Below are 27062 nucleotides of genomic sequence, written 5' to 3'. Positions count from 1 at the left end.
CTCGCGTTTTCAATAAGTTTCTAAGATATGATAAATGTGACATTCGGTTGGCGACTGCAGCAGCATTACTCTGCTGCAACGTTACTGCTGCAGCACTGTCAATTTTCGTGATAAAATGATGTGACTGATTTCCACACTAAAAGTAAAAATGTACAACTGTCTATCGAATTACGTTTTTTTATATCGAAAAATTGTCGCGCTCGCTTCGCTCGCGTTTTCAATAACTTTCTAAGATATGATAAAGGTGACATTCGGGTGGGGACTGCAGCAGCATTAGGTACTCTGTTGCAACGTTACTGCTGCGGCACTGTCAATTTTTGTGATAAAATGATGTGACTGATTTCCACACTAAAAGTAAAAATGTACAAACTGTCTATCAAATTGCGTTTTTTTATATCGAAAAATTGTCGCGCTCGCTTCGCTCGCGTTTCCAATAACTTTCTAAGATATGATAAAGGTGACATTCGGGTGTCGACTGCAGCAGCATTAGGTACTCTGTTGCAACGTTACTGCTGCGGCACTGTCAATTTTCGTGATAAAATGATGTGACTGATTTCCATACTAAAAGTAAAAATGTACAACTGTCTATCGAATTGCGTTTTTTTATATCGAAAAATTGTCGCGCTCGCTTCGCTCGCGTTTTCAATAACTTTCTAAGATATGATAAAGGTGACATTCGGGTGGCGACTGCAGCAGCATTAGGTACTCTGTTGCAACGTTACTGCTGCGGCACTGTCAATTTTCGTTATAAAATGATGTGACTGATTTCCGTACTAAAAGTAAAAATGTACAACTGTCTATCAAATTGCGTTTTTTATATCGAAAAATTTTCGCGCTCGCTTCGCTCGCGTTTTCAATAACTTTCTGAGATATGATAAAGGTGACATTCGGGTGGGGACTGCAGCAGCATTACTCTGTTGCAACGTTACTGGCTGCAACACTGTCAATTTTCGTGATAAAATGATGTGACTGATTTCCATACTAAAAGTAAAAATGTACAACTGTCTATCAAATTTCGTTTTTATATCGAAAAAATTTCTAAAAACATCTTAATGTTTATAATAAAGGTGACATTTGGGTGGCGACTGCAGCAGCATTAGGTACTCTGTTGCAACGTTACTGCTGCAGCACTGTCAATTTTCATGATAAAATGATGTAACTGATTTCCATTCTCAGCTGAAATGCAGCAATGAACGTCACTCAATTTACCTAAAAAGTTCAATGTAATCTTGATGACCCTAGGGAGAGGGGGCACCATGGCCTAGAAATACTTAGGGCATCAAAATATCTTAATCCGGCACTGGTCGTTTGCGGAGTCAAACGATTTGGGACTCGCATTTTATACGCATTACCATGCCTTCCCGAAAAAAATCGAATCATTCGCGAAAGTTTCGCAACGCATTGAGGTTACAAGGGGCACGTGGTCTTCCTCAGGAGTCTGAAGAAGACCACGGTAAGTGGCGCTCTAGCCAGGCAGGCCACTTCGCTTTCGCTCGCGCGCGTATACCTTACTGTATCGTCCGATATACACCTACTACTCTGTCATTTAAATCCTTAGAGAATATAACCAACGGAGACGCCATGTCTATAATTTTCGGTACAAAATAGTCTGGCGTTTTTTGCGGGGGAGGGGCACGTCAAATGTGTACCTACGTAACGTAAACATAGCCATGTCAGATAAACGTCGGTTGACCATTGGCCGCCTATTTTCGACAGAGGGGAACGCCTGTTAATGACCACTCCGTTTGGTTATATTCTCTAAGTTTAAATCACATGTAAAATTTGAATAAGGGCAAATAAAACTATTGATTTTGGAGTGTAGTTTTATTTAGTGGTACCTAATTGTAAAATATTTTATCTGGACTTCAGTCCTCTAGCATATCCATATTATCCATATGTCAACTTTACTTCCGCCTCCAGGGGAGAGGGAGAGAAATTAGGATTAGAAATTAGCCGCTTACTGACACAGACCGAATTACACGCGGGCGGAGCCGCGGGCACAGCTAGTAAAAAATATAACATAAACGTTAATCAGGATGGATTCCCGTCATAGAAAACCCCAGAAAGAAAAGGCTAAGTTTTGAATGTATTTATTGTACGATAAATAAATATTTAAAACATTATATTTGTTACAGAATATTTAATGCTTTACACTGAGTTCCCTAAAATACCTACATATAGGTATGATTATGATATGCAAATATGTTTTTCTTCTAAACTCGACCCTGTTTAATCAGTTGATGAGTTAAGACCTGAAACAAAAAAAAAAACACTACTTAAGTTAAGGATAGTTAAGCCTGGTTAAGGCAACCAACATTCAGCGATAATTAGGTACAGTCGCCATCAGATATATCGGAGCGGCCAAGGTGCTCACAAATATGAACACGCCTCTCTACACGCCTCCTCTCACGCTCTATCATTTTCATGGCGCTAGGTGTGTGTTCCGATATTTTTGAACACCTTGGCCGCTCCGATATATCTGATGGCGACTGTACGGAATAGTATTTGTCCTCTTACCTCTTCTAGGTTTCACAAAATGCACAGTTAAAAGGCCTCCGGGTTAGGCTATTACTTACGCACTTTGCGCAGTACCGCTACACATGCCATTCGACGTAATGTAGCGATAATCGGAACCCTGAATGCATTGATGTTTCGGACTAGCCTAACCAAGATTTAGATGACAATTGACAATCTCCGCCGCGCATTCCCGCAAAGTATTCACGTATCGAACGACATATCGCCTCGTTTAGGACTCTTCATTGTAAAATATGCAAAGCTGATCGCTTTAGGGCAGCGGTCGGCAACCTTTTAGCAGCCAAGGGCCACATAGTAAATTAACGAAGTTGACGCGGGCCGTACTTTGTCAATATTTATGACTTTATCAGACATTGTCGTTTGTCAATATTACATACAAAATAGCCTGGGAGGCTCGCGGGCCGCAAGTGACAGGTTCACGGGCCGCAAGTGACAGGTTCACGGGCCGCAAGTGACAGGTTCACGGGCCGCATGCGCTGCTTTAGGGAATAGGGAGGAGAGCAACGTCTCCTTTGTCATGCCCTTTGTAAATATTAACGTACGGCCATTTTTACCTTCAATACTTACACATTTTACCATGCTCATGGACAGTCGCCATCAGATATATCGGAGCGGCCAAGGTGCTCACAAATATCGGAACACGCCTCTATTGTCAGGGCGTTAGAGCGCGTGTTCAGATATTGTGAACACCTTGGCCGCTCCTATATATCTGATGGCGACTGGACCATCATGGACATACTTTTAAGTAGGTAATTTGGTATATATGGCAAAAATATGATTTAATTTAGGCGAACACTACGAAAACAACTTGCTGCTATGATACCTAAGTAGCGAAGCCGATTGACATTGCGATGATTGTGGGCTCACTAGTCACTACTCGTACGAGTAGAAGAGAAGTACCCTGTTGATGATGTTCAAGCTTATAGGATATAACCAAACGGACCAAACCAAACCATGTCTATAATTTTCGGTACAAAATAGTCTGCCGTTTTTTGCGAGGGAGGGGCACATCAAATGTATACGTAACGTCAAAATAGCCATGTCAGATAAACGTCAGTCCATACATGTGGTTGACATGAGGTTGACCATTGGCCGCCTATTTTCGACAGAGGGGAACGCCTGTTAATGACCACTCCGAAGTGTTCCAGTGTACTTTTAACTCCTTAAAAATGTAAACCCAAATAATTATTCACTCACTTAATTTTTTACAATCCTTAGGGAGAACGCATCTCGGTGGGTTAACATCTGTGTTCAAAATGTAGCTCTCCTTGCAGTCACAGCCATTAAATTGACAAAATGTGGTACACTCCGTTGCAGGTTTGCCAGCTGGGTTTGCACAAGTTGGTCTACAAGGATTGGCACAGCCACTTTGTGCATGAGGATCTCCGCCACAGTTTGCTGTAATATAAAAGGTAGGTATGCAACCCAACCATGTACTCGTACTACATGGAACATGGCACAACTAGGCGCCCAACATGGCACAATCACTAGCCCTTATCCTGGTGTTTTTTATCATCCAGTTATCCTTGTTAATTTTATTACTTCGTCCAATCATTGTGTAGGTGGTTGTTTGCAAAGACGGAGGTTTCAAAAACGGCCTGGGCCTTTCTATCGTGGTAACCGTACAGGTCTACCATTCAACCGACGTATTTGTTAATAAATTATGTTGTTATGTAATTATGTATTACATATTAGTTGCGGTTGTCTGTTATGTATTATGTTAAGTACCTTATAGTTGAATCATCAAAGTAGATTTATTCCGAAAACTTAGCTGAATACCTCCTTCTACTAGTATACACTCAACGAATACTTTACCGACCAAGGAAAAGAACTTGCAATCTAACCATATTTAATGTACACACACTTACGGCATGTCTTGGCATCTATACAATCGTCATTCTCGTTCCTCACAAAGTCTTGTTCGCAAATACAGCCACCGGCGCAAGGCGGTGCTATAGAGGCACATGCCAGTGGTTTGCCCAGGTCGCCACATTTGATAGGCGCACATTCACCGATGTAGCAGTCCGTCCATCTTTCGTGGGACTTGGTGCATTGTTTGTCTGAAAAGGCATTTCTTTTACGAGTTTTGCCATGTCGTTGTCTGTCTATCCGTCTATTCGCGGTTTAGACTAGCCTCTAAGCCGAGTGATGAGTGCTGGAAATAAGGTAAAGGGCCTCTGTTTCGGCAGGTTAAGGCTCTTGAGAGTTTGTATATTTTTTAAATATTACTAAGCATAACGATACCTTGAAAGCTTTTGAGTAAGTGATATTAGCCCTTTGTTAATAATTTAATGTATAAACTATAGGGTTTTAGTTGAAACTTTTTTTATAGGATTTTTTTCGAAACCTCTTATTTGGCTCCCATTTCGTGATAAAATTTAGCTCAGCTCCTAAGTTCGTGAATCCGTGTCCCCTGTTTCGGAATAAAGTTTTCTTATAGTAATTGGTGATAGTTTGTTGACAATCATTTCAAATATTTAACGGGCTTACCTACTTACGAGTAATTGTAAGGTCAAGTTAAAATTAATATTTAAAAAAAATGACAAATTTAGATCTAGCCTAAAGTTTTTTCTACTCGTCGACTTTAATGGTTGAATTAAGACTTCGTAAACCATATAGGTACTTAATTGCATACATTTCACTGTGACTTCATTATGAAACGCTTTAATGAACTATAATGAATTTGACCAATCGCCTCTCGTGGCGATCAAGGCCACAAAATCAAAGGATAGAAGAAAGCCATCTATCAGCTTTTTTTAAGTATATACTTACTAACCTAATTTTGTTTATTTATTTAGATTTCATAGTATTATGTTAGTTGTATATAATTGTGATATAATCAAGCTTTTCAATTTTGTACCTTACTTAGGCCACTCAGCATTATTTAAGTACAAGCTATTAAAATTAAAACTTAAATTAATTATTAACTATCTTATATGTTAAATATAAACATACACAAAAATAAATCAAATAAATTGAATTATGAACAAAATTGTGCTAGTAGTTAGTATGAGAAAATACCTTAAAAATGTAAACTCGGGTCACATTCAAACTCGTTTTATGAGAATTCTAGTGAAAAAAACATAAATACCTAATTTCGCTCATACGAAACTTCATGAAATACATTAATTGTTTTCTATTTTTTTTTATTATCTTCGTTGTTATATTTAAAAACAAGCAATCAAAATATATCTAGAAATCTAATCCATGATTCATTAGTGGCACGAAATAGGAGACACACGAAAAATAAAATGACCGCTATTTCGTGAGTCGATTTATTGCAATTTTAAGGTATTTCTATGCATATATTCAATCTTTTTTCTTATCAAATCAATTACTAAGTAACCCACAGAAACACTCCCAAAAACTTTTATTCGAATGGGTTTAGCTTTTCCTTCCTATAAGCTTAACAAGTGAGAGCGCGCACCTTACGCCTAAAAAAAGTGCACGCATACAACACAGCTGTATGCGGCTGTCTGACAGTTTCGAACGATTACTCTCAGTTTAATCACTAAAATATTGGTTATTATTTTATTGAAGATATTAAATAATACAGTTTTTTTTTCATATGTATAATTATAATGAAACATATTTGAATTCCTTATTATTTACGCCAGAAACAAAACTAACGAAATAACGTACTAACACGAACTAGGGGCCCTTTACCTTACCTAATGTTTATTTTTCATTTCAAACCCATGCTGTGGGGTCATGGGGTGGCGTTGGATAGTTCTTCTAGTAAAACCTTTCAAAAACTATAACCCACCTTTCAACTATTTTTCGTATTGGACGGTGGTAGGTAATACCGGTATATTGAAATATCATAAAACTATTCTTTTTTTTTTGACCCCGGAACCGAAAGAAATACCGGGTGTGGCCTGTAATACGAGCAAAAAATTTAACTGTAGACTGTACTCCTCATACTGACCAATATTTGTTCAGCAACTTTTAAAAATAACTTGTGGTTGGATTTTTATTACACTTTAAAGTTTATTCTAAGACGCAATGTACCTATTGCGAATTTTGTTATGTTTAAGGCGTGACAAGCAACGTCAATCAAAACATTCACAACGATATGCCGTGGCGATGGCGTCCATTGAAGATAATATTTATTTTGTATGAAAAATAGGGACTCTAAATACTTCATACATTTTAAAAGTTGTTGAACAAAAGAGTCATCGTTTGAGGAGTACAATCTATGTTTTGATTATTTGCTCGTGTTACAGGTCACACCCGGTATACGAAATTATATTCAAATTATTTGTGTCGTTTTCAAGCAAATGGTACGATTTGTCGCTTACCATAAGGTTGAAATTTGCTTATATCTTTATACGAATAACTTGTCAAAGTGTCCTTATGGCAAGCGACAAAGTGGTACCTTTTGCTTGAAAATCACACATTTATTTCATTAACTATCGCTAATAAATGTAACCATTTGCAAATTAGCCAGTGTTTTAAATTAATCACTTACCATTGCTATCAGATGTTGTGGCAGTCCCCATATAAATAATAAAACATAAAAGAAAAACAAAACGAGCCATGACGTCGGATGCGACTAACGTGGTCAACAGGTCAGCGAGAATGATCTTACTTATAATAAGCAGACATAGAAGTTTTTGTAGCAAAATAAAATGAAATATCGACATGTCTGTTATCGATGTTACCTTAACGTTATACTTCGATATTTATTACATTTTATAAGAAGATAGGTACTGATATAAGAAGCTACCGCGAAATACACAACACGTTCGATATCTTCTTCTCTTAGTTTTCTATTCTTTTTGCACTGTATACCTACTACAATTTACGTTTTAATTTTTAAGAGCCAAATATATGTAATAAAGAAATGATGTACCGCTTTGTAATTTATTTGCATTATTGAAATTTCTCGGTAACTTACCTACAGCCAGTAGAAATTACATAGGTACTTATTTTAAATAAATATACTCGTAAATATAATATCGATAACATATTTATCGATGTTTCATTTTCTCAAACACTGTTATTGCCACAAAAACTTCTATGTCTGCTTATAAGACTTGATTGTTCATTATATACCTGTCTACAATATCGTGACATTCGTGACTTTGGTATAGAATATTTTCCTGCATTGACATTTAATCTTTAAAAATATTCCTCATATTCAAGGTCGCAGGAAGCCATTATATTATAGCAGTTGCTACGATAGTAAGGTAGTCAAGGTATTTAATTTAATATTGCCACGAACAAAATGTCAAAAATATGTAGGTAAGTATGCACGATCTTACTGCCCATGCATTGAAGCAGTGTCGTATGTACTTACATGGTTTTGGCACTTTATCTGTGTCGATATTTAATACCCTGTACCTACATGCCGATATCTATTTTAACTTATTACAATACTTAGTTAAATTGTACTCATACGAAGTATTTTCATTGTGTAAGTACAGTATAATTATTGGACCGAATAACATAAAAAGGGAAAAGGGTACTATCATATCATAAATCAAATACAAATAAGTTTTTCTTCTGCAAAGACTCGAACCGGCTTAATCAGTTGTGGAGTACGACGCTGAAACAATAAAGTAAAAGACATTAATTAATAGTTAATTATCTATACCTACATATTATAAAACAAAGGCCTCCGCCGCGTCTGTCTGTCTGTATGTTCCCTATAAACTCGAAAACTACTAAACGGATTTTCATGCGGTTTTTACCTATCAATATAGCGATTCTTGAGGAAGGTTTAGGTATATATAATAATAATTTATTAAGGTTCAAGTGGCGCCAGCGAAAACGCGAAAAGTAGTCAAGTGGCGCCGCGGATTTTCGCTATTCTGCTTTGTGCTGTAATTAATGCTTATTGCCTTTAATATAGGGTGGTTGACTGTCAAGTCAAATCAAGTTCTCTTTTTTTTTGCGACGTGTCGGAACGGTTAGCGACTATGGAGTGTATATGAACGCACACACGACACGATGTCACGTTAAAATTACATTCTCCTTGTATATCTCGTTAATTAAATATATTACATATATTCTATATTTTATATACAGTCAACAACCCTATCGGACTTTAACCTTATAATGTAAGCTGTAGCCTTTTTTTGTTTTCTCTTTGTTCGATTGTTGCTGTAAGTTTTGTTGCGACAATAAATGACTTTTTATTTATTTTATTTAAAAGCAGTCACGTGGCGGGGCCTCGATGGGTGGTCAGCGCAGATTAAAAGAATTTTACAAAATCGTCGATTTCTGCTTTTCTATGTTTGAAAGTATATTAAATCACAAATCGTTATAATCAGCGTTAAATACGCTATTTGAATATAGCAATTAAATTATTATAATGTTTATACATTAGGCCAGACCTAATCAAACTCCGGAAGAATGACAGTTTTCCAGTTTCCTTGTTAATTGGAGGTGATTGCTATTTAATTATCAAATTAAGACTCATATTTTTAAGATTATATAATTAAAAGGGGCCTTACATACAATTTATTTTACAAAACAACCTCTTAAAAATCAAGGCTGAACTCTGACTAGGCGGTCGTTCGCGAATGAATGGTCTTCACCGACAAACTTAATACCAAGTGTTATTTGTGTTTCATACGATATGCTATCCTTGTCTAACTCGCTACCTAATTTTGGGCGCTAGAAGAGCGTAACTATACTTAAATGCGTTCAATTTCACCTCTAAATACGGCAACACCTTATTAACCACTCACTGGTGGCCGACAGTTTACTGGTTTTCGCATCGACCCGTGAGTGGTGGGCCGCCAGTTTACTGCTTTTCGATCCGACCATTAACGGGTTGACCGCCACTTGAAGGATAACCCGCGCGAAGCCGGGGCGGGTCGCTAGTTACAATACTAATTAATTGCAACATTATTTGTCGTTTTATATTTATGGAACATTTTTTTTGACAACTAACGACTTTTATCAATTTATTTATTTAAACTTTATTGCACAAATAATAATAAGTCCAAGTGGCGGATTTTTTGCTTTAAGACATTAGTGCTTTAAGTTAGTGACCAGTTCAAGGCAATGCCTAAGAACCTTAAAAATAACACAAATCGCTAAATCTTTTTGCATGTAAAAGTAAGTAAATATTCTTTTCACTTCTCATGCTCAAAAAGTGCACCTTTATGTCGTGCGTAGACGACATAAAATCGCATTTTATGCTCTAGAGCATAAAAGTAAAATTTTCTTCTAAGACTAAGGTAATCGGTCTCAACAGCCAAACAGTTAAAACATATTGCACAATTTTACTGAGCAATAAAATTGTGTAGATGACAAAACTAGTTATATTATTTTATTTTTGCTACAATTTATTAGAAATCCGTATTTTCTGTCATTAAATTTAGTAAATCACATAAAATAGGAGTCGATTATCGTTCAAAAATGCTCCGAAATGTTTGACTTGGGGGCTATTCATAAATTACGTCATTTCAAATTAGGGGGGGGGGGGTCTGGACATCGGATGACGGTAGCATGAAGTAGGAGGAAATGGGGTCATTTGATGCATGATTTTTGGATGATTATAGAGGGGGGGGGGTCCAAAATCGTCAAAAATCGATGACGTAATTTATGGACAGCCCCTTGGCAGAAAACCAAGCGTCTGAAACTCTGATCACATGTTGAAAATTTAAAAAGAAAATTAAAAAGTTAGTTGGCGGGAATTGGTTATGTATTATGTTCTTTCGCTTTACGACAATTTCGTGGTGTAAATTGCCGTGAAAAATATAATTATTTTCCTCGCATTCGAAGTGAAAAGCAGAGTGTACAACAAGGGCATAAATGTCCATTTTTAGGGTTCCGTACCTCAAAAGGAAAAAACGGAACCCTTTTAGGGTTCCGTACCTCAAAAGGAAAAAACGGAACCCTTATAGGATCACTCGTGCGTCTGTCTGTCTGTCTGTCTGTCTGTCCGTCTGTCACAGCCGATTTTCTCCGGAACTACTGGACCAATCAAGTTGAAATTTGGTACACATATGTAAGTTTGTGACCCAAATACGGACATGTAACGTAAACAAATGAATTTTAAACATGGGGGCCACTTTTGGGGGGTAAATGAAAAAATGAAAAAAAAAAATTTTCAAACTATATCATGTTACATATCAAATGAAAGAGCTTATTGTAAGGATTTCAAATATTTTTTTTTTATAATTTTCGAATCAACAGTTTAGAAGTTATTTAAGAAAATAGGCAAAAAATTACCATCCCCCCCCCCCCCTTATCTCCGAAACTACTAGGTCTAAAATTTTGAAAAAAATACATAAAATAGGTCTATACCTAATATAGATGACGGGAAAACCTATCAGAAATGTACAGTCAAGCGTGAGTCGGACTTAATTACAGTTTTTAATCCGACCCCTACGGATTTTTTAAAGAGATTTCACTCACGTTTCACATAAAAAATACATTATTAACAGTGCCGGATTACTTAGAGTAGTAGTTTTCTTAGAGTAATTGGTGATAATTTTCTGATAAGATAATCATTTTCAATATTTAACGGTCTTACCTACTTACGAGTAATTGTAAGGTCAAATTAAAAATAAATGTTTAAAAAAAATGTTAAATTGAGAGCTAGCTTAAAGTTTTTTGTACTCGTCGACTTTAATGGTTGAATTAATAAAGACTTTGTAACCAATAAGCAAAACAAGCACGTGCTTAGGGCACCACGTTCAGGAGGGGCACCAAAATGCCAGGTTGAAAAAGGTGAACAAATTTTAAAATTAGGGACAGACACATCGTTTTTACCACACGATTTTTTTTAGCTGTCCAAAAGCTAATTTGCAAAAATAATGGCGCGTAATTCTTTGGGAAACAATCGGTAGCAGTAGAAGAGTCGTGATTACATGCATAGATTCGATTTCAACCCACTCTTTTGCGGTTCGGCGTTAGGTCTTATGCGAGGCCTTCTGCCTTAATTACACTTGGGCGTGGATCCAAATCCAAGCTTTCCTCTTTCGCAGCTAGGCCTACTGCCTTTTTCACACTTCGCCAATTCAATTCCAAGCTCTGCTTTCTTGCATATTTTATGCATGAAAACAACCTCGAATATCGAAGCCTAAGAAATATCGAGCCCTATGCGAAGCTAGGCTGATAGAAAACTGTCCCATCCCTTCTCTGTATGAAATCTCTCTCGTAAATCGTCTCTCGCTTCGCTCGCGTTTTCAATAACTTTATAAGGTATGATAAAGGTGACATTCGGGTGGCGACTGCAGCAACATTACTCTGTTGCAACGTTACTGCTGCAGTACTGTCAACTTCCGTGATAAAATGATGTGACTGATTTCCATACTAAAAGTAAAAATTTACAACTGTCTATCATATTGCGTTTTTATATCGAAAAATTTCCGCGCTCGCTTCGCTCGCGTTTCTATTACTTTCTAAGCTATGATAAAGGTGACATTCGGGTGGCGACTGCAACAGCATTAGGTACTCTGTTGCAACATTACTGCTGCGGCACTGTCAATTTTCGTGATAAAATGATGTGACTGATTTCCATTCTCAGCTGTAACGCGGCAATGAACTTCTCTCAATTTACCAAAAAATCAATGTAATCTTGATGACCCGAGGGAGAGGGGGCACCTAGAAATCCTGAGGGCATCAACATATCTTAATCCGGCACTGATTGTTAAAAATTGTGTAATATACGGAACCCTTGGAACGCGAGTCCGACTCGCACTTGGCCGGTTTTTACCCTCGTCTACTATTTTGGTCTTCGATTCGCTCACAAATGGGTCACTTTATGCCCTTGTTGTACAATCTACTATTATTGCACCAATAATTATACATTTTACATGTAAAACTACAAAAAAATTAATGTAATGCTTTGCAGATGAAACCGAACCCTGACTTTTGCCATTTCTGCTACTACAGCACACTACTCGAACATCTGTAAGCTACTTTTTGGCTCCAGGTACAAAATGTCAGCAATCAGCATTGACTTCTTAGCTGTCCGAAACTAAGTTACTTACGACAATCCGAAGCCAGGATACAGAGTCCAGTTGAATTTCTTTCATAACCTGGTTTGCATTGACATCCTGGGTAGCATGGTTTTAGCTCAGCGCAAGGTGATGGTGGCTTGTCGTCTCTTGGGCAACGAGGATAGGGACAGGGCGCGTTGCACGGGGACAACCATGTTTGATTTCCTCCGCAAGGTTTCGGAGCTGAAAATGATGTCTTATTTCAGGTATAAATTGATTTTCTTAGTGGATCTACTAACCCAAAAAAGAATAAATATAGACAAAATAAATATGAGCTCCCAGATAAATATTACTGCGTTGCGATTAGTACCAATTAAGATTAAATGTGTACGTACGGCAGTCTTCGATCTTGATACATTCTCCTTCTAGTCTTAAATATCCTTCTTCACACATGCAGCCACCAGGACATGGTCCTATTATGAAAGGACATGGAATCGATTTATTCAAATCTTCACAAGTTTTGGGATTGCATTGACCAGCGTAACAACCTATATATCTTTCGTGTTTCTTGGTGCAAATGTAAGCTGAAATAAAGGATAAGTAAAAAAAATAAATGTAGTAAAGGTCTGGCACTTCTTAGTATAAATTCTTTTATTAATTTTGCAGTTATTTGGTCCCATAATAAAAGTATCTAGTTTTGTATGACCTGCATGTTTACCTCGAATCATCTTGTACCTGGTTATATGTAGTTAAACATGCAAAACTCGTTTTTTGTACCTACTGTAAATTCAGACGCATCTACGTAGGTACAACATAAAAACCAATAAGGTTTTCCCATCCTTATTCAGATTATTATTCTGGTGCTCAATTTGATAAGACTGACTCATAAAATAAAGTGCCACCATAATTATGATAGTTATACTTAGTTATGTACAGTCAGCAGCAGAAGTTGCTAAGCGGGCGAGGTGTCCAAAATTACCTTGACACGCTCTTATTCTCTTAACAATAAAGTCGCGTCAAGATCATTTTGAACATCTCGCCCGCTTAGCAACTTCTGCTACAGACTGTAAGCAGTGCAACTTACAACACTGTTCCTCCGGTATGCATGTTCCATTCTCATTTCTTAGATATCCGGTTTCGCAAACACAGCCACCTGGGCATGGTGGTATTATTCTTGGACAATCAGGTGGATGCACTAAGTCGTTACAAGTTTTGGGGTCACATTGGCCGGCAGGACAGTCGATGTATATTTCATGTCGTCCTACGCAGGTCTTACCTAGAGAACGATTAAATAATAAAATAGTTAGTTTTTATGTTCTTAATCGAGAATGTATGACCGGGCTCAGATGGCGCGCAACAAGGGCTGTTATGCTGAGGATATGACAGATTTACTTAGTTAAGAGCACTTTATTCAAAAACAACCAAGATCATGATCGGGCCATGCTCAGTGATTTTGAACCCATGGTTCAAAAGTTAGGGAGAGGCGGGGACACTTTTTAGCGAGATATTGTTATTAAATTTTTCATTAATAATTACACCCAATCATACGAGTATCTACTAATGTTACAGCGATATTTCTTAGCACCACAGATCATAAATTATATGGGACTATTTAACTCAAGAAAGTGATGTGGGTTTATGTAACGGTTGCAATATGGTAGCCCCGTAATTTATTTATATAATAATTAGGAAATAAATTACTTACCAATACTAACAGGCGTTGTGGCTATCGCCGTATAAATTATCACACATATAAGAAAAACAAAACAAGCCATTCCGACTGATACGTCTCGCGCCGTCAAGATGTCGACGAGAATGATTAGCTTACGAGTAAATATGTAAGCGTGCGCCGCAAGCAGACTAGCATTTGCTTTAAACTTTTTTTGGTGCTTTTGGTTTTGGCTATTATCTCACAATCAAGTTAAAATCAATCCTTTGGCTACGTGATGCTAAGTTTAGAGTGCAGCAAGTGACTTTACATACGGCATTTTGTCACTGGACGTTAATGCACTTTTATCCAATAACCGGCTGCGCAATTTTTCCGGTTTCTCTATAGCGACAGTGACCATCCAAGATAGCTGGTTTGTTAGTACACGACACCTTGCATTTTGTGACTATGCGCTGAAACTTGACACAGTTGATTCTTAGCTGGTCTTGAACAGATACAGATACAGAGGATCAATATTAAAAAGGATATTAAAGAGAGAAAATAAATTGTAAGGTCGCGTTTTTAAATACTGATACTAGAAAAAGTTTGAATAACCTTTTTTGAGGATTTTTTATATAAATTATTCATGTAATAAAACATTTATTAGACACTATTAGAGGATCAATCTGCACTATAAAAGGACTTTGCACGACCATTACGTAACGTTTTAGCTTTTTAAAAGTTCTCTCAACATCGCTATAATCGCTATATTATAGCGAAAAAGTTTGAATAACCTTTTTTGTAGGAAATTTTATATAAATTAGTCTTGTAATAAATTTTTTTTTGCTTTGGCCATCGTTCGTCGAGGTCCAGGTCTAGGTCCTGGTCCAAGTCCAGTTCCAGGACCAAGACCGGGTTCAGGTTCAGATAAGAGCCCGGATCCAGGTCCAGGTCCGACTCCGGGTTTGAGTATATGTCCGGGTACGAGTCCAAGTCCGGGTCCGAGTCCGGGCCCGAGTGTGGATACGAGTTATTTACGAATGACTAAAAAACCGGGCAAGTGCGAGTCGGACTCGCGCACGAAGGGTTCCGTACCATAATGCAAAAAAAAAAACAAAAAAAAAGCAAAAAAAAAAACGGTCACCCATCCAAGTACTGACCACTCCCGACGTTGCTTAACTTTGGTCAAAAATCACGTTTGTTGTATGGGAGCCCCATTTAAATCTTTATTTTATTCTGTTTTTAGTATTTGTTGTTATAGCGGCAACAGAAATACATCATCTGTGAAAATTTCAACTGTCTAGCTATCACGGTTCGTGAGATACAGCCTGGTGACAGACGGACGGACGGACGGACGGACGGACGGACGGACGGACAGCGAAGTCTTAGTAATAGGGTCCCGTTTTACCCTTTGGGTACGGAACCCTAAAAAGGGGACCTTAGAATTTATTTTCTCCCTTCAATATATTTTTTTAATATTGATCCTAGCGAAAAAAGTAGCACTTATTTTATAAGAAATCTGCAACAGATTATTTACGTAAAGGATATTATTTTGCTGTGATAGCCCGTTTACAAGTTATTTACGAAAAACTAAAAAAAATAAACGATTGTAGAACAAATTATAAGTAACTGTCCCACCTTAATATGAGATCACTCTGACCCATGCTTAATATTATTTTTTATCTCCCATTTATCAACAGATTTGTATAATAAATTATATTTTTTTTAAACGTAATAAGTGTAGCTTTACGACTATATTTTTTGATTTCAGATTCCTGCTACATTTAAAAAAAAATTGGTAATTATAAAAAAATCAAAAGTACGTTTTTTAGTCTTATCTACTTCATTCTTTTTTTTCTTAGAAAGTGCATTGTTTTTGTTCTAAAAATAAATTCCTCATTCTCAACTTATCCGAAAATGATATATTACATGCCCTAGTAGGTATAGTTTTAGAGAAATGTTGCTCCAAGTGAAGCGCCGCAGCGTCGAACTTATCCCACCTCCCACCCACTACATGAGAGGTGGCTCTCGACGGCTGTCGGTCTGTATCTGCTCAAGACCAGCTAAGAATCAACTGTGCCAAGTTTTAGCGCATAGTCATAAAGTGCAAGGTCCCCATACAACGGTATGCACTAACAAACCAGCCATTATAGAGACTTTAAACTATGATGAATGCTGGAAATACCTTGTTTTTTTAGGGTTCCGTACCCAAAGGGTAAAACGGGACCCTATTACTAAGACTTCGCTGTCCGTCCGTCCGTCCGTCCGTCCGTCCGTCCGTCTGTCACCAGGCTGTATCTCACGAACCGTGATAGCTAGACAGTTGAAATTTTCACAGATGATGTATTTCTGTTGCCGCTATAACAACAAATACTAAAAACAGAATAAAATAAAGATTTAAATGGGGCTCCCATATAACAAACGTGATTTTTGACCAAAGTAAAGCAACGTCGGGAGTGGTCAGTATTTAGATGGGTGACCGTTTTTTTTTTTTGCTTTTTTTTTGTTTTTTTTTTTGCATTATGGTACGGAACCCTTCGTGCGCGAGTCCGACTCGCACTTGCCCGGTTTTTTTTCATTTCAAACTCATGCTGTGGGGTGGAGTTGGATAGTTCTTCTAGTAAAACCTTTCAAAACCTATACACGGTGTGGCCTGTAACACGAGCAAATAATTAAAACATAGATTCTACTTTTCAAACGGTGACACTTTTGTTCAACAACTTCAAAAATTATGAAGTATTTAGTGTCCCTATTTTTTTTCATACAAAATAAATATTATCTTCAATGGACGCCATCGCCACGCTATATCATTGTGATTGGCGTTGCTTGTCACGCCTTAAACATAACAAAATTTGCAATACATTGCGTCTTAGAATAAATTTTAAATTGTATTAAAAATCAAACCACACGTTATTTTTACCCGACTACGGCAACGCAAAAGGAGGGTTATGATTTTGACCGGTATGTTTGTGGGTATGTATGTATGTATGTATGTTCATCTGTTCCCTCATAACTTCTAAAGTACTCATTGAAATTTGACAAACGACGTGTCATTCGAATCGTCTTATTCAGTCATATTGTTAGCTTTTGCACCCGGCTTTGCTTGCATGCACCCGATAAAACGTTAATTTATCTGGTAGGTAATTCGAACTACGAATCTACAATCGCTCTGGATTCTATCTATCCGCGTGTTACGCGACTACGGCGATACAAGAAGGATTTTTTTAAAAGAAATTTGTTTGGCCGCTATATACATGGTGTTTTTTAATGACCTGCAATATTTTATAACGTGAATAGAAGTCCAGATCAGCAAATTTTTTTACGAGATCGGGTTTGGTCTAGGGTTTCTGCTCGAGAGTTCTCGAGGCGAGAAATCTCGAGAAATTTGTCCTTCGTCGAGACGGGAAAAAAAATCTCAATGCCTCGAGAACTCGAGAAATAAATCTCTTGTGATAAGTAACAAGAAACACGCGTATATTGACGTGATGTGTCTATGGTGTATTTCTTTAAGCAGTTAAATAAATGTAAACAATGTTTTTTCATTTTCAGGTACATACCTAACACATTTATTAGTTAACCAACCAAATAAAGAACTGCTTTGATCCGTTTTACTTTAAATCTACTACCTTTACATATCTAAATAATTTGTCTCGTTTTACGTTTATTACTATAATTCGTTTTTTTAGTGAACGAAACGTGTCTTTTTTATTGAAAAACGCTTTAACAATTTAGAAACTGACAGAAAATGATCGTATATGATTTACAATTCTTATATCAAAAGTGTTTTTCATTAAAAATATACGCCAAGATCGCTTATTTTCTTTTTACGCTAAAAACGAATTATATGGCCATGTAATAACAAAATATTACAAAACTAAATTACTACTGATAAATCAAATCATCCCGATATATTCCTATTAGCAAAATAGCACAATGTTAGCAGCTTCGAGGTTACGTTGAGTACGTATTCACAGTACCATAGAGAGATATAGTAAGACAGGAGTGCTCACTCCATACATCAGTTTTGGTACCAAAAAGACTAATATTTTCATAGTCGACATCTAGCATCGAGTAGCGGAATTATCAGCACTGCCAAAAAGAATAGATAGTATAGAGGGGTCCTGTCATTGTAAATGTTGTAGTCACTGTAAATTTACTGCCATCTATCGTCACACGACTAAAACTCAAAATGAAAACGTATAAAGTTATCAAAAAATGTATATAAATGGATAAATGATTTTATTATTTTTATATCATTTTGATCCATGTTCATTCACTGATATCTATGTGTTAAAACTGTTAAATATGAAACGGTGTCGTCACGCCATCTAGCCGAGGATAGGCTAAAGGTGTGTGCGCCATCTATTCGAGAATGACTTTTGCTTGAATTCCGAGGCACGTTTTTTCCTTAGACTTTATTCGTCTTATACGAAGTTACATATGTCTTTGGCACTGCTAAGTAGCGTAGTAGTACTGTCAAGCGACAATAGATGTAGCACCGATGCTAGATGTCGACTATGAAAATATTAGTCTTTTTGGTACCAAAACTGATGTATGGAGTGAGCAATCTATGTATTTTTTTCTCTATGATATTACTTAGAAAAACTTGAATATTCTTGCCTTATAAAATACCATATTGTGGTTTATTTACATTTTGTTAAATACCTAAAGAAATTAATACACTATTAGCATATCACATCGGCGGCGCGCACGCCTGCACCTATACTTAGTTTTCTTTTGTTGTTGAGTTTTGATTATTAAGTGCAATTTTTGGTAGCTAAAAATTTGCCATTTGTTTTATTATTGATCTCACCTACCACTCCTATGAGTCTGATTTGTAATAAAGCAAAAAATTTAAAATAACATGGTGTTTTTTGACACTTTCAAAATTTCTCGAGATACTCGAGTAACTCGAGTAACTCGAGAAATCCTGGTCGAGAATTCCCGTGCCTCGAGAAATAAAAAAGGTCGAGAAACCAGAAGCCCTAGTTTGGTCCCATGGTAAAAGTTGCTTAGTAATCTTAGTATATTCACCTCGTTAAAATTCGCAGTGGTCAGGCGAAGCATACTGAAACGTACCTATGTGACGCACCGGACTCGATCCAAAAGGCGAGACTAAAAGGGTCAGGCGTAGCCCGATGTACGTGGCGTGCTGTACGCGGTCCAAAGCCGGGCGCCTTCGGCACCCTCATACTAAAAGAGTCGGGCGTAGCCCAACGTACGAGGCCTGATGTACGCGTTCCAAAGCCGGGCGCCTTCGGCGCCCTCATACTAAACGATCCGGGCGTAGCCCAACGTACGAGGCTCGTTGTACGCGTTCCAAAGCCGGGCGCAGAAGGCGCCCTCATACTAAAAGAGTCGGGCGTAGCCCGACGTACGAAGCACGATGTACGCGTTCCAAAGCCGGGCGCCTTCGGCGCCCAATCACTAAAAGAGTCGGGCGTAGCCCGACGTACGAAGCACGATGTACGCGTTCCAAAGCCGGGCGCCTGCTGCGCCCTCATACTAAAAGAGTCAGGCGTAGCCCGACGTACGAGGCTCGCTGTACGCGTTCCAAAGCCGGGCCCCTTCGGCACCCTCATACTAAAAGAGTCGGGCGTAGCCCGACGTACGAGGCTCGCTGTACGCGTTCCAAAGCCGGGCGCCTTCGGCACCCTCATACTAAAAGAGTCGGCCGTAGCCCGACGTACGAGGCTCGCTGTACGCGTTCCAAAGCCGGGCGCCTTCGGCGCCCTCATACTAAAAGAGTCGGCCGTAGCTCGACGTACGAAGCACGATGTACGCGTTGCAAAGCCGGGCGCCTACGGCGCCCTCAAAGAGTCGGGCGTAGCCCGACGTACGAGGCACGATGTACGCCTTCCAAAGCCAGGCGCCGAAGGCGCCTTCATGCCAAAGGTTGTCGGGCGTAGCCCGATATATGCGGCGCTCTGCGTGCATTTCTGTACTGAGGACGCCCTCGCAAAAGTAATATAAAGTGACTTCAAATCAGGGCTTTAAATACCGTTAAAAAGTTGGTATCGTTACCACAAGGTGACAGATTTAACGTTAAGTTGTAACTAACGTTAAACCAGGTACCGTTAGTTATACTACTCTTTACCGGTAACAAAATGGTAACGTTAGCAGCTGTCAATTTGAGCTAACGTTAAGTCAAAGGTATCGATACACCATTTTTAACGTTAGTCGGTAACGTTAACAGCTGCTTATTTACCGTTTGATTCACTGATAGATGCCATCATCGTTGACAATCGAGCGAATGTTCATTCACTCTCAAGCAGAGATGGGCATTTCGTAATTGATTCCTGGTTCCACGATTACCCGAAATTACTTTGTAATCTGATTACCGATTCCCAGATTACTTTGTAATCTAACAATACCGAATTACTAAGTACATCTCCATTTAAGGAATCAAGAATCATCTTTTCTAATATTACAATTACTAGTAATTGGAATCAATGTCGATTCCTCATTACAGGAATGCATTACTTGATTCCTTTCAGATTACATTTCGTACTACTACTATTAAAAGTACATTTCGATAGTAGATATGTTGTTGATTTTTTTTTTTTTTTTTTATTTATTTAACAGAACACAAAGTACAGTGTTACCTATAATTAAAGTTTCGCCAAACTGTAAAACAGTTTGTTGGCGATGCGCTCAATTAAACTAAAAACAATGATGTTGGCTTAATAGATATAGATGCACCTTATATGAATCAGGTGTGCAGATTTCGAAAATGACCATTTTGGAATCCAAGATGGCGACCATGCAGTATGTCAAAAAAGTCGTCATGGATGTCATTTTGTAGGTTTTAGGGGGCGCAGATTTTGAAAATGATGACCATTTTGGAATCCAAGATGTCTGCCGTGCACTTTGACATGTTTCAGGGAGTGACGGTTTCGAAAATCATGATAGTTTTGGGATCCAAGATGTCTGCCGTGCAATTTGACATAAAAGTCATCATGGGTGTCATTTTATACGTTTCAGGGAGTGAGAGCCGGCAAGACCTTTTCACGGCTAGGCATGTATAGTGCTTTTCTCAAACATGCAATGAAATAATAATAATGTCCCAATGTGATAGGTTGTTCAGTGCGTGTGGTTCTGAAGAGGAACGAAAATTTTATTATTTTTGCGCTACGAAGCACTGTTTAGGAGATCCAGTCCTATAAAGATGTTTCTCTCTTTTTTTTCTTCTTTTTATTCGTTTTTAGGGTTCCGTAGCCAAATGGCAAAAAACGGAACCCTTATGGATTCGTCATGTCTGTCTGTCCGTCCGTACGTCACAGCCACTTTTTTCCGAAACTATAAGAACTATACTGTTGAAACTTGGTAAGTAGATGTATTCTGTGAACTGCATTAAGATTTTCACACAAAAATAGAAAAAAAACAATAAATTTTGGGGGTTCCCCATACTTAGAACTGAAACTCAAAAATACTTTTTTCATCAAACCCATACGTGTGGGGTATCTATGGATAGGTCTTTAAAAATGATATTGAGGTTTTTAATATCAATTACATTTCAGCAACACCTCCATATTTCACAAAATAAATCAAGACATTATCCAACCTATATAATCTTGACGTATATTATAAGACGCCTGTACCTAATATAAACCGACCAAGTAACGAATTAGCTATACCATCATATTTAACAAACAAATTTATGATGTTTTGCAACCTTCTTATTTTGGCAAATATATTCCGACACAGCCGGGTGGTATTCTATCTGTCCAATCTCGGCCCAATGTGTATTTGCGTCTCACATTTTGCTTAATGAGAGAGTGAGACGCAATGCATATTGGACAAAGATCTTAAACAAGTAGAATACCACCTCTTTCATTTGATAAACATAAACAATAATGACAAAAGACTATGAACTCTAACTACTAGAATTAAAGTTGAGTTTTACTAACGTACATAATTATCTTTAATGTATTTTGACTGATTCTATTTCAATTTGACAGAAGCCCTGCCGTATTTATGGTCAATAAGGTCTACTGGCCTTAAAATTGTGTTTGAAATTACAAGCAAATATCAGCTTAACAAATGATAGTGTTAAAGTTAGTTTGGTAACGTTAGTTTATAATGTGAATTGGGTAACGTTAACAAGCCCTGCAATAAAAAGTAAATTTACCGGTAAATTAACGTTAACTAGGTAACGTTATAATAATGTTAAGTTATCAAGTATCGTTACCATTTACTACCGGTAGTAAGGTATTTTTATGATTTTAACGTTAAGTAACGTTACTTTATAATGTGAATTGGTAACGTTAACAAGCCCTGCTTCAAATATTATTGTAAGTAACGAAATCCTGACCCCAAAATTAATTAAATAAAAAATAAGTTCAAAAACTAAAACCCGACTACTGCAAATCGCGCTCTAAAAAGTATGAAACAAGATAGAATTCTTATCTGAAATTATCATATAGGAAAATTATAAGAGTTATCTATTTTTTATATATTTACAGAGATTCAGAGGATAGCCATGGTCGTATGCCACTTTACCTTAAAGTTTATAATCGTGGCATACGTCCACGGCGATCCTTTCAATATCTCTGTAAATATATAAAAAAATGATAACTCTTATAATTTTCCTATATAATAATTTCAGATAAGAATTGTATCTTGTTTCATACTTTTTAGAGCGCGATTTGCAGTAGTCGGGTTTTAGTTTTTGAACTTATTTTTTTAAAAGTTGCTGGACAAATGTTGGTTTGTATGAGGAGTACAGTCTACAGTTTAATTTTTTGCTCGTATTACAGGCCACACCCTATATAACCCGACTATCAATTATTTTTCGTAGTGGACGGTGAATATTAAAATATCATTAAATTATTCTTTTTTCTGACTCCGGAACCGGAAGAAATGTACGAAATGATATTCAAATTATTTGTGTCGTTTTCAAGCAAAAAGTTCCAACTTGTCGCTTATCATAAGGACGAAATTTGCTTGTATCTTTATACGAATAACTTGTCAGAGCGTTCTTATGGCAAGCGACAAAGTGGACATTTATTTCGTTAACTATCGCTAATAAATGTAACCATTTGCAATTTAGCCAGTGTTTAAATTAATCACTTACCATTGCTATCAGATGTTGTGGCTGTCCCCATATAAATCATAAAACATAAAAGAAAAACAAAACGAGCCATGTCGTCGGATGCTACTCGCGTGGTCAACAGGTCAGCGAGAATGATCTTACTTCTTACTTATAAGACTTGATTGTTCTTTATAATATACCTGTCTACAACATCGTCACTTAGGTATAGAATATTTTCCTGCATTGACATTTAATCTTTAAAAATATTCCTCATATTCAAGGTCACAGGAAGCCATTATACTAGTTGCTACGATAGTAAGGTACAGTCAAGGTATTCAATTTAATATTGCCACGAACAAAATGTCAAAAATATGTAGGTATTGTAGGTATGCACGAGCTTATTGCCCATGCTTTAAAGCAGTGTGTATGGACTTACGTGTTTTTGGCACTTTATCTGTGTCGATATTTAATACCCTGTGCCCTGTGCCTACATGCTGATATATATTTATAACTTATTACAATACTAAGTTAAATTGTACTCATACGAAGTATTTTCATTGTGTAAATACTGTATAATTATTGGACCGAATAACATAAAAAGGGAAAAGGGTACTATCATATCATAAATCAAATACAAATAAGTTTTTTTCTGCAAAGACTCGAACCGGCTTAATCAGATATGGAGTACGAAGCTGAAACAATAAAGTAAATGACATTAATTAAGACGAAACAGGAGCTGAGTTTTAAATATTTTAGGTAAATATACCCGTCTCGCTAACGGAAGCGGCACCTAAAAGTAGTGCGATAAGGACAAGGCGAAAAATCCTGCGTAAAAATCTCAAAAATCGAGGTTTCCTACTCCTCTGTTTCCTCCTTCAAAACTTAACCAATCGTAACCAAATTTGGAAATCTAAATGATTATGAAATTATCTGTGTTGGACCGTTTTGCTTTTTTGGCTAATCGATATCAGTTTTGAATGCCACACCTCTCATTGCGGCATAGTCAATTAGGCCATTTTGGCCATTTTTGAAGGGCTCTAGCGCCTTAAAAAACAAAAATATCAAAAAAAGCAAAACGGTCCGACACAGATATTGACAATATTAATCTGTGTTGAAAAAATCATTGCTCTAGCTTCAAAAACCACGGAGGAAAACGAGGAGTACGTTTGTATGGAGAAATGACCACTCCCGTTGGCTCTTAATAGTTAATTATCTATAAATATTATAAAAAACACATACAGGGCGTTTTTTGAACAACTATCCATATTGTGGGTGCGAGGTGATTATATAGGCCATAATGAACAACTTTTTCTATGGGACCAACCCCGAAATCCCAAAAAAAATTATGGCCTTCCCATAGAAATCGTCGACATCCACTCGACCAAAATGTATGAAACGGCCAAAAATTTTTAGTGATTTCAGAGTTGGTCCAATAGAAAAAGTTGTTCAGTATGGCGTATATAATCACCTCGCACAATATGGTTAGTTGTTCAAAAAACGCCCTGTATATATTGTTCAATTGGAATTTTTGCATATGTAAGTAAATATTCTTTATTGCACCAATAAATTATAAATTTTACATGTAAAGACCGTATCGTTAATTATGGGGACAACTTTACTTAGCCGTTTTTTTTTTGGTATTATATTTTTATTTCAAAATTACTTACACATGTGTTTAATTAGTGCTTTAATAAGGTACACATTTCGTCCTTGGGAGCTCGACGTAAAGCTGGTTTGGATGAAATTTACCCTATCCTCTCGAGTGACAATAACGACTGCTTTTTGCGGTTTGCGAACAAGACAATATCACACTAAAAAAATCGTACTATGTAAACAGCAATTACACATGATACGTATAGCGAAACATCTGGACATAGTCTAAGCATTTCTTTTCGTTAAAAAAAAGTTTAGAATCTGTGCATGGTCGCCTTTTAGGGCCCTTACGCACTTGCGGCTGGCCGCCTAGGCGGTTCGATTGAGCGGCCAGCCGCCTGACGCGGTTGATATAGCGGCTGGCCGCTGTGGCGGCCAGCCGCGATGAAACCGCGATGCAACCGTAAGCGGCTGGACCGCTCGACGTCTTGGGTCCATTAACAAAATGGACGCCGTTGAGGTAGCTTGTGTTATATGTATATTTGTGCTACCTAAAACAACGAAAGAAATATAAATAAAGATACTGGATTCATCCTTTACTAGAAACACGCAACGAATTTGGCCAGTTCGCAACCTGTTTTCAAGAAATGAAGAAGCAAGAAGATAAATTTATTATCTCTATATCTAAATTATTCTATATATACATGCTAAATAATATTGTAGTGGATGGATACGTCGCCTACAAACTCATCGGCGGCTCGCCGCACCCTGAACCGCCAGTGCGTGTAGGCAAGTTGGCGGCCAGCCGCGAAGCGGGCCGCAGCTCTTCATTCAACCGCCGCGGTTGATATTTTGTGGCGGTTAAGAGCGTACGATCACAAGCGGTTGCATATTAAATTGGTAAACCCGCGGTTAACCGCTAGTGCGTAAGGGCCCTTAGAGAATATGGCATGCTACTTACGACAACTCTGACTTAGACTTTTTTTAACAGTTTTTTTTTATATTCATTTCATTTCATTTGACATCTAATATAACTATCATGGAGCGTTCGACCCGCTCTAGCGATGGATCAACGCCATGAATGTCAGTTAGGCTTTGGTTTTTAGCTTATTCTTCTACCTGTCTCCGTCATTTCGCTTGCATCAGAAATTGAAGGGATTCCAAAACGTGGGGTGAATAATCATTTTTAAATTATGTAAAAATAAAAATTCACCACATTTATTCCGCAGCTGCTCAATTGAACAATCATGAAGAGGACACTTAGATAACATGTTTTGGCAGCCTATTAACCTGTTGTTAAAAATCAAAAATCAAAATCAAAATATACTTTATTCATGTAGGCCTAGCAACAAGCTCTTATGAATCGTAATTGGATGCTGATACGCAATAATGAGTCATCCCACATCCATTTTGCAATAAAGGGTCAACTTTAAGCGTCAATGTTTTGAGTTGACATCTTATTGCAAAATTAATGTGGGTTGACACATTATTGCTTAACAGCATCCAATTAATCTTAATCTAATTATCAGAGCAATTTATTGATGTTAATATTATTCCATAATAAAATTGGATTATTATACATATCAAATTTCAATCAATCAATCGTCAAACATTAAAAAGATTGTATAAAAAAATACTAGTCTAGAATTTCTAGAATAAAATCTAAATGTCAAAAAAAAAAGCATAAGTAACAAAAGAAGTAGATAGTATTACATCGGAATATCCATTTCCTCATCAATAATCAAATATACCTAATAAATAAATAATCATTTCGAATAACAATTAATCCCACGTTGTAATATCATTCATGTAGTCTTGTGTGGTATAATAAGCTTTAGAGATAAGTTTACGCTTTACATAATTCTTAAATCGTACCAAAGAGTTGGTGAAATAGTCTCAAATTCAGCTCAATAGGCTTGTGCGGACTATATTTGCTATACGGTATTAAAAGCATCATAAAGTCCCTAAAATAAAAAAAAAATGTCAAACCTTCTTAAATCAGATAAAGCTTAAAAATACCCTCAGATCAAACTCTTAGAACATAGAAATACAAAATAATACACATGCCAACAGTTAGACCAGGTTTTTATCTGTCCCTATACTTAACGATACGGTCTTTAAAACTACAAAGACATTAAATTGTAATGCTTTGACTACAGCACACTACTCGAACATCTGTAAGCTACTTTTTGGATCCAAGTACAAAATATCAGCAATCAGCATTGACTTTTCTTAGCTATCCGAAACTGTAAGTTACTTACGACAATCCGAAGCCAGGATACAGAGTCCAGTTGAATTTCTATTATAACCTGGTTTGCATTGACATCCTGGGTAGCATGGTTTTAGC

At 37.2% G+C, this 27062-nt stretch overlaps 2 protein-coding genes and 1 long non-coding RNA gene across 4 annotated transcripts in view; all 3 read right to left on the bottom strand.

The window, feature by feature from the left end:
* LOC134789980 (zonadhesin-like) overlaps positions 1–27062 on the bottom strand; it is a 62030-nt gene that overhangs the window by 17298 nt on the left and 17670 nt on the right. The window lies entirely within an intron of this gene.
* On the bottom strand, positions 3779–7124 carry LOC134789998 (uncharacterized). The gene is made up of 3 exons (XR_010144146.1): positions 7007–7124; positions 4404–4595; positions 3779–3933 (listed from the first exon to the last, which is right to left on the bottom strand). It is a non-coding gene; the product is annotated as an uncharacterized LOC134789998 (long non-coding RNA).
* LOC134789990 (inducible metalloproteinase inhibitor protein-like) lies at positions 7913–14272 on the bottom strand. The gene is made up of 5 exons (XM_063760731.1): positions 14146–14272; positions 13525–13716; positions 12836–13024; positions 12492–12683; positions 7913–8086 (listed from the first exon to the last, which is right to left on the bottom strand). Exons 1-5 carry the CDS (start codon positions 14213–14215, stop codon positions 8064–8066), a joined length of 666 nt encoding a protein of 221 aa, XP_063616801.1. The 5' UTR covers positions 14216–14272; the 3' UTR covers positions 7913–8063.

This window comes from Cydia splendana, chromosome 4 (genome assembly GCF_910591565.1).
Source record: "Cydia splendana chromosome 4, ilCydSple1.2, whole genome shotgun sequence".
NCBI lineage: Eukaryota > Metazoa > Arthropoda > Insecta > Lepidoptera > Tortricidae > Cydia > Cydia splendana.
The sequence above is the reverse complement of the archived record's forward strand: the minus strand, read 5'-3'. Positions and strand labels throughout refer to the sequence as shown.

Coding starts and splice junctions, on each gene's coding strand:
- LOC134789990 (XM_063760731.1), bottom strand. CDS start 14,215: ATGGCTTGTTTTGTTTTTCTTATATGTGTGATAATTTATACGGCGATA. Junction 13,717..14,145: donor CACAACGCCTGTTAGTATTG/GTAAGTAATTTA, acceptor ATCGTTCTCTAG/GTAAGACCTGCGTAGGACGA. Junction 13,025..13,524: donor CATACCGGAGGAACAGTGTT/GTAAGTTGCACT, acceptor CCTTTATTTCAG/CTTACATTTGCACCAAGAAA.